This window comes from Nipponia nippon, unplaced genomic scaffold (genome assembly GCF_047370975.1).
Source record: "Nipponia nippon isolate SJK-2023a ecotype South Korea unplaced genomic scaffold, ASM4737097v1 scaffold_19, whole genome shotgun sequence".
In the NCBI taxonomy this organism is placed as follows: domain Eukaryota; kingdom Metazoa; phylum Chordata; class Aves; order Pelecaniformes; family Threskiornithidae; genus Nipponia; species Nipponia nippon.
In genome coordinates, this window is record NW_028262335.1 from 56,615 (window position 1) to 69,991 (window position 13,377).

Consider the following 13,377-nt stretch of genomic DNA (forward strand, 5'->3'; position numbering starts at 1 on the left):
TTTTTGTTCCCATGGCCTGGGGCCCAACAGTGCTGGTCAAAACAGAGGTGAAGGAAGTGCTGAGAACCTCTGCCTTTTCAGCGTTGTTGGTGACTAATTCACCTCTCCTGTTTAACAGTAGGCCAATATTTTCCTTCTGTTTCTGCTTGTTGTTTATGTACCTGAAGAACCCTTTCTTGCAGTTGTTCACATCTCTGCCCAATTTTTGAGCTGAGCTTTTGCTTCTCTAAAAAAGCAAAACCATCTCTGCACGCCCTGGCAATGCCCTGGTAGTTCTCAACGGTTATTTGTCCACTTTTCCATCTCTGGTACGCTTCTCTTTTGGTATGGAGCAGACTCAGAAGCTCGCAGTTAAGCCAAGGGGTATTCTCTTGCTCTGCTGTCGTGGTTTAACCCCAGCCGGCAACTAAGCAGCACGCAGCCGCTCGCTCACTCCACGACCGGTGGGATGGGGCAGAGAATCGGAAGGGCAAAAGGGGAAAAGTCGTGGGTTGAGATCAGAACAGTTTAATAACCAAAGTAAAATAAAAATAGAACAGTAGTAGAAGTAATAACAATAATAATAATAAAACCAAGTAATGATTGTACAATAGTGATACAAAGCCAGCGATACACTGTCCAATTGCTCACCACCCGCCGACCGATGCCCAGCACATCCCCCAAGCAGCGATCCTTGCCCCTCCCCCGGCCACTTAGCAACTACTTAGCACTGCTTAGCAAGAACCAAAACATCAGTGTATCATCAACGTTGTACGCATCCTAAACCCAAAACACAGCCCCATACCGGCTTCCAAGAAGAAAACGGACTCTATCCAAGCTGAAAGCCGGACAATGGGGAATGCAGGAAAGCTTTGGAGAAGAGCCTTGCACTCCCCATGGTTCCCTGCTCCCTCCTCTCCAGGAGCTGCAAGGTGCAGGACAAGCAGAGGAAAGCGCCCGCAGCCTGAGAAGGCCCAAGAACTGCCAAGAGCAGGGAAAAGCCCTGAACACACCACCAGGTGAAACTTTCTGCTGATAAATTCAGGACCCATGGACTTACCGGGATTAAACATTGCCACTCTTCCCTGGCTATGGAAACTCCTTGGCCACCGTCTCCTCCTGCGGGACTGTCTTTAACCTCTGGCGCGGGGTATTTGGCAGCAAATCTGGTTTTTAACAAGGTTTGGTGCCCAGCTGGAAGACTATAACCTCAATTCCAACGCCTTCTCAAGAGCAGAATTGATCACACCAGGCTGAAACGCAGGGAAGTACTTGGATAGGAAAAGTGGTTTTGAGACTGATGCAAAAAGGCGGCGCTGACACTTGATACGGTCACCATCAGATTAAAGACAGTCAGTAACCAGAAACCACTGAAAGAGAACAGAGAAAAGCCAAACTGAGAACTATATCCAAAGGAGCTTTGCTTTTACCAGTCTCAGCACGGAGGGAGTTTTCTGTGTCCATTGTGTTCTGGGGAAAGAAAACATTAGCCACGTGGAAATACCCTCCCGACGTCTCATTAGAGTTTGGTCCAAAGGCAGAACTAGCAAGGTAAATCTGAAAACAATCGCTGAAATCAATACATAAATCAATGCAGGTTTCACATTCTCATCAAAGGGAATCTTTTTCTGTGGAACTATAGCATTAGTTATACCTGATCACAACTGGAAACCGTGGCATTAAAGAGCAGTGTTTTCTGATTTACAGGAAGGAATCAACGCCCCCGCCGCCTAATCCCCTGCTCGCTCGGGCACGTGTTACCCTGTCAGAGCCCAGGGAAGGGTTCCCCCACCTCTTCCTCTCCCTGCACAACCCACGTACCTGCCTTTCAATGCACAATGTGCTGCCGCATTTCAGCTCTCCAGTCCTGCCCGCCGTGCCTGTTTCTGCCCCGACCACAGCCGGGGAGGGCACTGGGAAGGCACTGGTGCATTCCAGCTCTTCTCAGCTGGCCTGTGGCTCTCAGCAGATTTGTCAGGGCCTGCCTGGCTCTTGGCGGCCACACGCTGCAACCGCGGGGGCAAATTCCCTCTTGCCCCCTGGCTGAGACCCTGCCTGCCCCAGCCCCTGTGCCCACGCTCCCTTTGGCCCCCGCCGCCCCCTCCAGTGCGGGACAAGCTTCAGGCTCCTGTCCTGCTGCAGAATAGGCTTGCCTCTTCTCATTCTTCCTCTCTCCCCATCCCAGGAGGCGCTGCTGCTTCTCTCGCTGACCGACTTGGCCTCTGCTTCCACTCCTCCTTCTTGACTACATGAGCAACTAGGCGAGTCGAGGGCTGGGTCTCTGCTTCAGTCTCACCTCCTGTTTGGGTGCCTTCAGAGCAAGCAATCGGCTTCTCTGTGTCCGTTTCTGTGGCCCCAGAGCAGCAGGCATTCTGCTCAGTGTCTGCATGCTCCCCTCCTTCCAATGATGTAGTACTCTGAAAGGATGACGTGCCTTTTTGGGTGGGAAATCCTAAGTTGTCAGAGTCGCTGAGAGCCCTTGGCACCGAGGCCCACCTCCTGCCATACCCCCTGCCACCCAGGGATCGATTGCCCTAGAGCAAATTCCTCTGTGGAATTTGCAGTTCCTTGTTTAACCTCCCAAACATTAATCCCAGTGAAAACCAGGCTCACAAGACACATCAGGAGGAGCAGTCTCATTACGCCAAGAATGTTCAGGGAGCTGAGAGGCCAATGGAAGGAGGCTAGAAAGACCTCTCCTGGAGGAGAGGCTGCCATTCTTTCTTCTCTCCACAGAGGAGAAAGCGGGGAAAGGTGGAGCTGCTGATTTTCTCCAGGAACAGGTTCTCCGAGTACTGGGACAGCACTGCAGGAGCCCAATACCGGAGCAGGCTCCAGGCCAGTGGTTTTATCAGAGCTCTCCCAGGCAAAGCAAACCAAGGTGATAAACAGCACAGCAAATGCAGACAGTGCAAACAGTCCTTAACGCTGCTTGGAGTTTGTCGCACAGCAAGAAAGGAATCAAGCACCCGAGCGCTGAAGGAAAGGCATAATTCAGCCCCCAAAGTAAACACTCGGGGAAGACAAAAAAGTTGTTTTGGCTGGAGGAGGAGAGAGCGGGCTGGACCGAAAAGTGGGCACACAGCCGGGCCCAGGGGTGGCGATCAGGCTGGGCAACTGGGCTGACAGGAGCCTCATGAGGAAAGCAGCTTTGCAGAAACTGCCCTGGGGGTCCTGGTGGGCACTAAATTGATCACGAGCCACCAACCTGGCCTTGCCACAAAGGCGGCGCCTAAAGGTCTGCTGGGCTGCGTTCGGTAAAGGGTTGCCAGCAGGTGGAGGCAGGTGATCCTTCTGACCATCAGGAAGCCCTTTTTCACTGGGAGGGTGACCGGGCACTGGAGCAGGTGGCCCTGCTTGAGCTGGGGGGCTGGACAAGATGACCTCTGGAGGTCATCAACCAGCCTGTGAGTCTGTGCCCATCCCCTGCAGTCCCATCCGCAGCTTCCAGGTCTCCTGCCTTCTCCGCCTTGGAGGCTCAGAGCCCCTTCTTTCCCTCCGGGCAAGCTGAGACACCCTCCATGCCCATCCCTGTGAGCTCCGATGCCCTCCCTCCACCTTGCTGGGCGCTGCCCTCCCCTCCTCTCCCCTTCTTGCACGCCCGCATCTCCTCTCTTCCCGTCTGAGCTACTCAGCTCCCACACTGGGCAAGACTGGGCCGAGCTGCCTCTGCACGGTCAGTCCGAGGGGTGCTGGGGATGGGCAGCACTGTGCGGGCAGGTTGCTTTTGCGCAAGAATGGGCCAGCACACGGCATCGTTAACAGCCCGTCCTTGCCAAAGCCCTGCCAGTGAACGTCCTTGCAGGCACCGGCTGGTGACCACAGCCGGGAGCAGGCCCCCGGGTGTCTTTATTTGGCATCTCCAGGAGGAATACGGTGTATGGAAAGGCCCCATGCAGCTAAGGGCTCTGCTGCTGCAGAGAAGGCAGCGCTGTGCTCGTGTCCCATGCGCTGCCGTAATGGCCTCGTGCTTTTTATCGGGGCTCTCGGAGCTCCATCTTCTTCGCCAAGCTAAAGGAGAAACCAAAAGGTGTTCAGCTGGATGTCCAGAGAAGAGGGCAGAGACCTCCTGCCCACCAGCTCTGGTCTTGGAGGCTTTCTGTGGTCTCCAAGACAAGCCCTGCCCTGCAGACCCAGGCCCATCAGCCGAGAGCTGGCAGAAGAGAGGCCAAACCCCGGAGGAACCCACCCCTGTCCCCATCCGCCCCTCTTCTGCCCGCGGACATCTCCCTGGGGCTGGAAGGCAGCTGTGACTCAGGGGCACAGCCTCAGGACCCCGCTGCTCTCCTGCCAGCCAGCTGCCAGGAACACACAGTCCTTCCCGCGTGCTGCTGCCCGGGCAAGGAAGGAACGTGCCACTGCAGGAAAATGCCTCCTGTGCTTGGAGATATTTACCAGAGGAACTGCTCTGGGGCCGTTGCCCGCAACCTGTTCACCTCCGTGGCCTTCCTCCACTCCTCCTGGCGGGCTCTGTACGGCTCCAGATTTGCGAGCACCTGTCTTGCCCGTGGTGGCCGGACGCTGCAAGGGCAGGGACAAATTCCCTCTCGCACCCTGTCTGAGACTCTGCCTGCCCTAGCCCCTGCCCGCCCCTGCCCGCTCCTGCCCCTGCGCCCACGCTCCCTTTGGCCCCCGCTGGCCCCTTCAATGTGGGACAAGCTTCAGGCACGTGCTGGGGGGCTACCCAGAGACACCGGGCATCGGGGGCTAGCCCAGGCCATGCCCGTCTCAGGGGCAGGGGAAACCCAAGGGGCCGTATCCCTCAGGGCTCAGGGCTCGGCTTCCTTGACCCCGGAGCATGCTGGCCCCATCTGCTCGACTCTCCCTGGCCTTGCCGGCTGCTGCCACACACTTACTCGGGCTGTGGTGTCTCCCACCACGGGGCTGGTGTCCTCGTCTTCTCTGCTCCCGGAGGGGAGAGAGAAGCCGTCGCTGCTGCCAGAGGGGCCAGAGTCTTCTTTCTCCTGCTTTCAGATGCTCCGGGATGGAAGGCAGCATCTTTCTCTGGCCTCCGGTGCTCTGCCACTGGTGGCAGCTGTTGTGCGAGGCAAAGAAAGAGGAGGCAGCTCAGACATTTTTCTCTTTCTCCAACCAAGGCTACATTAAGGGCTCCGTCCCTCAGCCATTGAAGCCAAGGGACACTTTGGGTTCCTCCTCTCTACCCCAAAGGGCTTGGCAGTGAACCCTCTACTTCCTCTAGATACCGAGGCGTAACAGAGATCCCGTTCACAGAGAGACCCCTGGCAAGCCCAGGATAGAACGATGGAGTCCTGCGCAAGACTGCAAGGAGGAGCCGAAAGAAGTCCCAGAACGAAAGCATCCAAAGGGATCCTTTCAGCCTCCTCATCCGCAGAGCGGATGCCGCCTTCCTGCACGGACGTAGGACGCTATCGTGACGCAAGTCCGTATCACGTACCGGGACACATCTCCCCTGCCTGTCGAGAGCAGGCAGTCTAGCTTCAGGAGCTTGCTTCCTCTTGATGTCTCTGCCCTTCTTTGCAGAGTCCCCCGCAACTGGTGGCAGCACGCTGCAAACACACCACATGAGGACTTTGTCTGGGGACAGCGGGAGCATCTTCTCCAGCTTGTCCTCAAGAGCCAAGCCCGTGCCTCACCACAACACCTGCTACACACTTCCCAGCCAGCAGGAAGAGCTAAGAGCGCACGTGCTCCTAACCGCTCGGCACGAGGACAGCCAACGTGGCCAAGGGCAAGAGCTCCCACAGGCAGGGCCAAGAGCGCGGGCTTTCCCAAAGCCAGCTCTCCGAGACTCTCACCTCCCTCTCCGCACTCCAGCCTCAGACTTTTTCCTTTCTTCTCCCGTCACCTTCCCATCACTCATCCGAATTGGAGGAAGACGCCGATCAGAAAGGAAGCCTTGGCCGGGAAGAGCCCCTGAAGAAGAACAAGAGGAAGCTCCTCACAACTGCGTCCGCGGAACACTTGGGACATGAAGGACGTGCCGGCCTTCCTGTCCAAGCCCGCTCCCCTTCCCTGAGGGCCGTGCTGCTCCCAGAGTGTTGCTGTCCCACTGCTTCCTTGGGTCCCCACTCAGAAAAAGGGGGGCCTGCTGGGACACCTTGCGGGCTTGAGAAGGCATTCTCTTTGGCATGGAGGACGTCGGTTCCTAAGAGGGGAACGTACCCAGAGTTGCTTGGGGCTTGGCGCTGGATCTGCGCCTTGTTCCACTTCCGTGGATGTAAGCACTTTCAGGCAATGCTGCTGACTCCTCATCGATGTGCACAAAGCTGGAAAGAAGAAGGGGACACCGGTTTGAATGACGCGCAGCACAGTCCACTGCAGCCTCTGGGAAGAAGCTGCTCACAGCCCTCCAGTTTTGCAAAGGAGAAGGCCTAACAGGTTGGCAGCACACAGGAGGAGACCGAGTGGCACAACACTGTTTGTCCTCAGTCTCGCTCAAGGGAAAGGGAAGGAGCCGATGAAGCTCTCTCTCTGCACAACGGTCCCTCGTTGCGTCTCCAAGGCAGTTCCCACACAGGCTGGGAAGGTAAAGCAGGCCCTCTTCCCTGGGACTCCACCGCAAGACAGCCCGCTTCGCAAAGAAGCAAGAGGCACCGCGGACTTCACGCAGAAGCACTCCTTGGGCAGAGTTATTCCCACCCAGCTGCAGGAGGAGACCAGCCCTGGCAGCAAGGCCCTAGGCAGCTCCCTGCGGCTCGAGCAAAGAGGGGCTGAGAAGCTGCGCGCTTGGCCCGTCCAGAAGCAAACGTACTCACTTTGCTAGAGAAAAACATACTCACTGTGGGAACACGAAGACGCCTCCGGGAGGCATCCGGAAAACGGTCCTTTCTGTGCGGGCTACAATCAAGGGCCTCAGCCTTGGCGTCTGCAACAGGGACAGAGACATGGCAGGGGGTCCCCAGGGAATTTACCCGTTGGTCACAAGGGCACACAACCTCTCCGCCACCCACAGCCCAGCTGCCTCTCCACCACCCTCCTGGGCCTCTGTGTCCTGCCCAAAGCTACGAGCCTCTCCACCATCTTGGCCTTTTGGGGTGGCAAGACCCTGCTGGCGCTGTGTCTGCAGGAGCCAAAGCACGGGCCACACCAGGGGCCTGGCCTTGCCTCAGCTCGTCCCTGGGGCATGGCTTTCTGGAAGCAGGAGGGCAGGCCCAGCCACAGGTGCCGTGGCAAGCCTGCCCAAGGCCATGCCTTTAACCCCGTTGCAAAAGAGTTAGCGGGCGTACGGAAAACGTGCCAAACTCACTTGGAGGAAAGCGTTTGCCAGCTTCCCTGTCTTATCCACCTCTCGGAGCAGGTTTTCAAAGAACCTCATGGTCACCCTCCCTTCTCGGCACAGCAGGATGCCCACGTTCTTGAAGACAAAGTCGAAGTTCTTGCCTTTGGACAAGGCCCACACAAAGACTTTCACGGTCGCCTTGATGCACTTCAACACCTTCTCCTTGGGAACGTGGAGGCGCAAGGCGACCTCGGTGTAGATCACCTCCGCCGCTTCTAAATCCTCTGCGAACAAACCACCCAACAGCAAAGACACTTGATCAGCCCTTCCGTGGACTCACATCACCCTTCAGCACAACGGCCCCTCGCGAGCCCACCAACCCTCCTCCCACACCACCGACCCCCCATTCAGCAGCAGACGTCCTGCCTTGGTGGGCCGGAGCCCTGTCCCCACGCAGGCTGCTGCCCCTATCCAGGAGCAGAGAGGGCCATCCGAGGGCAAGGACACCACACCAGACACACTCCCAACCCCGTGGTGCCCCGCAGCCACCACCAGTGTCACAGCAGAGCCATGCCTGGCCTTGGGGCCTGCTAACCCTCTCTCCTCTGCTGCCAGCCAAACTACAGCTCACTCCGGCCCCTTTTAAACTACCAGCCGCCTGCAGGAGCGAGCAGCAACGCTGGCATGGAGCAGCGTTGATGGGGAGCATCAGCTTCATCATTGCCAAGTGACTCCACAGCAGCACCTCCAAGAGAGTGCTCTCCAGCAGCAGTCAGTGCAGCATGGCACCCAGAGAGCCCCCCGCAAGGGCTGCAGAGCTGGTGGGTGGCAGGAACCCCAGCCGTGACACAGGGGGAAGCCCAGGTCCGAAGGTCTCATCTTACCAGGCTGCGATCTCTTTTCATTGGGCAGCTTCTTCCCCACCAGAAAGGGCTTGTCCAGGTTGAACACCGGTCTCTCAGCCTTGAAACTCTCCAGGTTTCCGTACCAGAAGGTGTTTTCCGTAATGTGCACGGTCCCCACACCCATTAGCCTGACAGTCTGAAAAGAAGGGCAAGCAGGGAAGAAAAAGCAGGCATTTTTCAGATGGGACAAAGGAGGGAAGGCTTGTGTGGCCTTGACTTAGGGTGATCTGTGGCCCTGCCGGCCCTGCTGCTCCAAGGGCCAAGCCGAGGCACGCAGGAAAGCTTTGGAGAAGAGCCTTGCGCTGCGCACGGTGCCCCGCTGCCTCCTCTCCAGGAGCTGCAAGGTGCAGGACACGCAGCGGAAAGCGCCCACAGCCTGCGAAGGCCCAAGAATTGCCAACAGCTGAGGAATGGCTCAGCCCTGGCCTGGGCTCTCTGGCTGGTCATTACTCCCTGCCAGCAGGGCTAAGGAAGGCTCCAAAGAGGAAACCCTACGATCATCCTTGGAAAGCCTGGCTTGGCTTCTGTTCTGCGTTCACAGGAAAGTTGGTCTCTGGCCAAACTGCCAACTCTCCTGCTCTCCTGGGACATTTTGTCTGCTTTCTAAGCTGGGTGAGCAATCAAGGTGCTCAACGGCAGGGCAAGGGAGAGGTCAGGAACCCCCCGTGGTCTGAGGGAGGAGGAGGAAACCAGCCCCACCTTCTTCAGCAGTAGCTCTTGTCGATAGCACTCAGACACGCTCTCCCAAATTTTAGTGATATCTGGGGAAGAAGAGAAAGACGGGCCATGCGTGAAGTCATCAAGCTCACCACCATCCCACACTTTCCCAACCTCAGCTCCCCTTCTCCAAATGGGGCCCTCTCCCTGGGGCAAACCACCAACGCATCTCCACCCCAGAGAGAGGACGACGCTGTGCCCACCGGGGCCTCGGGGGAGCTGAAGGCCTTACCGTCCTTTGTGAAATCTGCAAGCTCTGGAGACAGCGCATGCAGGAAATCAGAGGAGAACCACTCCATGGCTGCAGCTCCTCCTGGCCCAGCTCCTTCACTCCTCTCCACCTCACCAAACAGCCCCGGCGCTACGGCACCGCCTGCCTCTGCCTCCTCCTCCTGCCTGCAAAGCAGCTCCCAAGAGCAGAGCGGTGGCGAGAGCAGCCCCCACGCCTGGGCTCGTCCCTGACTCGCAGGGCAATGTGGGTTGGGGTGCCGTGGGGAGAGATAAGGTGTGCCGGTGAGGCGGGGTGTCCCATTGTGACCACGGCCCCTGTCACAGGCGGGCTGCAGGTGACCACAGCCCGTGTCACAGAGGGGCTGCAGGGCCAGATGCATACCCACACACACCCTTCTCCCCCCCGGGCACCCTGCCAGGCTTCGACCTACACGGGGAAGGAGGCTGCACTGGCCATTTTGCCTCCATCTGTCCCGGGGGCCAATTCTCCCCAGCGAGGCCCACGCATCAGGTGCTTGCTTAATTTGCCCCCTTATTTCACACCTCCTCTCTTTCTGGTTTTGCCCATTGCCTCTTATCCTGTCCCTGGGCACCACCGAAAAGAGCCTGCCTCTGTCCTCTCTGCACCCTCCCTTCAGGTATTCTTCTAGATAAGAATAAGGTTCCCTCTGAGCCGACGCTTCTCCAAGCGAAAGAGCACCAGCTCACAGTGTCTTATGCTAGGAGAGCTGCTCCAGTCCCTTCATCTCCTGTGTGGCCTTCCTTGGACTACCCCCCATACGTCTATGTCTCTCTCATCCTGAGGACCCCAGAACTGGACATCAGGCGTGGCCTCACCAGTGCTGAGTAGCGGGCAAGTGTCACCCTGGAGGACCTGCTGGCAATGCTTTACCTAATTCGGCCCAGGAAGCCTTTAGCCGCCTCTGCGGCAGGGCCACACTGCTGCCTGATGTTCAATTTAGTGCCCACCGGCACCCCCACGGCCTCTTCTGTAAAGCTGCTTTCCGGCTGGGTAGCCCCCAGCGTATATTGGTGCCTGGGGTTGTTCCTCCCCAGGGGCAGGACTTTGCACTGCCCCTCGATGAACCTCACGAGGCTCCTGTCAGCCCATCTGCCCAGCCCGATCACCACCCCTGGGCCCGGCTGCGCAGCCAGTTTTCAATGCACCCCACCCTCTCCTGCGCCGGCCCGTACGTGGGAGCCAAAGCACAGGGCGCACCAGGGGCCTGGCCTTGCCTCAGCTCGTCCCTGGGGCATGGCTTTCTGGAAGCAGGAGGGCAGGCCCAGCCACAGGTGCCGTGGCAAGCCTGCCCAAGGTCACAGCTTTAACCCCGTTGCAAAAGAGTTAGCGGGCGTACGGAAAACGTGCCAAACTCACTTGCAGGAAAGCCTTAGCCAGCTTCCTCATCTCGGGTCACCCCCATTTTTGATCGGGCCCTCGACTGAAGCTGCTTCTTCCTTTACTCTTCTTATGGCCGAATGAGGTGGAGCAGGATAAGAATGTTTTGACCGCCATCGGTGAAAAGACCAGGCAGGGCAGCCGGCAGTAAGCTGTTGAACGAGTCCGTCACTGCGGCACTCTTCTGTCAGTAGTCAAACGCTAGAGCAACTCCTTTCTTCTTCTCGCAATGAGCTCTCTGGTTTGATGCATCACCTAAGGCTGCAAGTGCTGAGCAACTGGGGCCACCCAGACTATACCTGCCTGTCTCGATTCAGGGTGCAAGGTGATCCTCCCAAAGACAGGGGAAAGGTGTCAGTTTCATCTGGCAATAAATTACGTTAATTTTCACCAAGTCGAGTTGGAGCCTGATTTGCCCGGGATGCTAACTGCAAGCGAGGTCCCTGTCCTTCTCTCAACCCACAAGCTTACTGGAGGCTTCAGGAGTACCTAGCAGAAAGTCTGACAGCCGCACGCTTGCTGCCTACACAGTAATGTTAGCCTGTACACAAAAGATGAAATTAATGGACACTTTTCTGATGCAGGAAGCAACTAAGGATCAACTGAATACAACCATCACTTGTTACCTGTTTTCACCAGAGGCAGATGCTGCTTCAGCTTCTATCTTTCAGGCTGTTATCTATGAGAAAATGGAAGCATGTCTTACTGTATGCAGGAAATCCTGAGTTGGAAAGTGTGTTCATGGCCTCCTTTGCCTCTTTATGCACATACCTAGTGAAAAGCCCAGGGAATGTTACAGTGTAAGTGATTAGCAAAGCAAAGCCAGGACACCTCAAGAGATCCCATAACTCCATGAGTCTCCTTCCTTTTCACCCCCCAGTTCCCAAAGCACCAAAGGCAGGAGAGAGCAGGGCAGTCATACGCTTAGGTCGCAGTGCGGAGGAGAGAGTAGGAACAGCCCTCTGGCACCCAGATCAGTAACAACAATTTCTGCTCTGAACTGGGACTTAGTCAAAGTGCAAGTACAGCACTGACCCAGATATGAAACTGAGGGTGTCAGTTAATCCCCGGTGCCACACACACTGTACCTTCTTCCGTTGCCTCCTCTCAATGAACTGTTTTCCAGGCTCTTCCACCTCAGCCCAGCTCAGGCACCTGCGCTCTGGCCCAGGGCTGCCTGGGGGCTGGCCACCCTCGGGGCAGCAGCAGGAGCCGCTCTGACCCCGGCTGTGGGGCTGTCCCTGGGGCTGAGCCCTCGGGCCCAGGGCTGGGGACTGGGCCATGCTGGGGCCCACGGGCGCCGAGGTCTCCAGGGCCCCCAGGCCTGTCCACGCCGGGAGATACCTGCTCCTGCGCCAGCAGCAAGCCTGGCCCTGGCCCTGGCCCTGGCCCTGGCCCTGGCCCTGCTCCTGCTCCTGCTCCCCCCAGGCCCTGGCTGCCCCCAGCCCGGCTCTCGCCCCTTTCTCCTCAGGCCCCTGGGCCTCGGCCCCCTCTGGCCCCGCCCCACCTGGCTCTGACTGACAGCCCGCCTCTGGCTCCGCTGATTGGCTCAGCCGTGGCCAATGGGGCGGCTGTTGCCGGGCGGGCTCAGGCAGCCCGGGCCTCTCCTCCCAGAGCCGCCCTGCGCCCGCAGCCCCCTGCGCCGCCACAGCCCCCGGGGCTGGGGACGGGGGATTTCGGGCACGCGTGGCCCGGGGCAGGAGCCTGTTATTGTCCTGTAGCTTTTTGAGGATTCAATTCGGGCGTCTTCCGAGGAACAAAGTCAAATGCCAGAAGCTTCTGTTCAGGCCGTCTCCTGAGGAGACAGGTTGTCCTGAACAGGGCCCTGTTGGGGCACAGGCCTCATCCTGCTGCGCTCACCCAGCCCAGCCCACCGGCTGGGGCATCTCGCCCCCTGACTGCAGCGGCTCCTCAGCCCGCCGGGACACGGGGCCTGCGGAGACACGGCCTCGAGGAGGGCCATGGCGCCGGGAGCTGCTCTCTCAGCAGCGCAAGGTGTATGTGTGCTCAGCTCTGCCCTCCCTCGGTCCGCTCGGGGGGTCTGGACCTGTGCACGGAGGGAGGGGAGGGAAGGGGGAGAGGGGAGGGGAGGGGAGAGGAGAGGAGCTGCCCTGCATTTGCTCTGGATCGGCAAGTCTTTCCCAAACTGTGGGTCTGTGCTGCCAGCCACAGCCCTGGGCAGGAGGAGCTGCGTGAGGGGAGCCGCTCGCATCGGCCAGGCCGGCACCTGGCAGGAGACGGGGCTTTGCTGCCGGTCCCGCCGCCCCTGCTGAGCCCAGCCCCCAGGGCCTTGCTCAGGCCTCGCCTTCCCCCAGGGCTGAGGAGGAGAGACGCCCTGTCCTGGCGTGGCCCAGGGCATCCTCCTGTGGCCAGAAGGAAGGACAGAGCCCCGTCACTCTCCCCACAGGGGCTGAACACTGTCCTTTATGTCTGTCCCCGGGGCTCCCCAGTGCTGGCAGGCCCCGCAGGGCTTCAGGGCCAAGCAAATGCCAGGGCGCCAGGGGCTCCTGGGGCTCAGGGCAGCCTTGGGCATCTCTGAGGCACGGCTGCCCCTTTGCTTCTGCAGATGCAGTTATTTGCTACCCTCTTCATGGTCAAAACTGTTTCTCCTCGTGGCTCGTGGGCTGGACAGGTGCCGCGTCCCTGTTAGCCTGGGCGGACTTCAGGGAAACGAGGAGGTGCCAGCATGCGCACAGGTAGGAGGACAATGAAAAGGATCTGTGACAAGGTTTTTCTGCTGTTTCACATCTGAACTCAGAGAATTGTGTGCATCCTAGCACCAAAGTCAGCTTTTTTTCCTCCAAGCTTCACAGCTTTTTTCCAGTGAAAGCCAGCTGGGCTGAGCTGGGCTTCAGGATGACTCAGCTCCTTCCTTTTTTAATTGTGTGCCTACGTTTTTCCTTTTTTCCACCTTTTCTTTCTCCCCCTTGCCCCCCCCCTTCCAT

At 58.4% G+C, this 13,377-nt stretch overlaps 1 protein-coding gene across 3 annotated transcripts; it reads right to left on the reverse strand.

Moving 5' to 3' along the window:
* Positions 1-1,065: 1,065 nt before the first annotated feature.
* Positions 1,066-11,746, reverse strand: LOC148055987 (uncharacterized). 3 transcript variants are annotated; one of them, XM_087755360.1, is made up of 12 exons: positions 11,521-11,746; positions 11,059-11,111; positions 8,785-8,846; positions 8,065-8,221; positions 7,208-7,464; positions 6,741-6,826; positions 6,124-6,227; positions 5,757-5,874; positions 5,396-5,507; positions 4,836-5,014; positions 4,375-4,500; positions 1,066-1,349 (listed from the first exon to the last, which is right to left on the reverse strand). In XM_087755360.1, the coding sequence occupies exons 4-12, from the start codon at positions 8,207-8,209 to the stop codon at positions 1,223-1,225; spliced, it is 1,254 nt and encodes a 417-aa protein (XP_087611486.1). In that variant the 5' UTR covers positions 8,210-8,221; positions 8,785-8,846; positions 11,059-11,111; positions 11,521-11,746; the 3' UTR covers positions 1,066-1,222. The 3 variants fall into 3 exon arrangements, with proteins under 3 accessions (XP_087611486.1, XP_087611488.1, XP_087611487.1); XM_087755361.1 differs by lacking the exon at positions 1,066-1,349 and adding an exon at positions 3,853-3,990; XM_087755362.1 differs by lacking the exons at positions 11,059-11,111; positions 11,521-11,746 and adding an exon at positions 9,035-9,110.
* Positions 11,747-13,377: the final 1,631 nt, after the last annotated feature.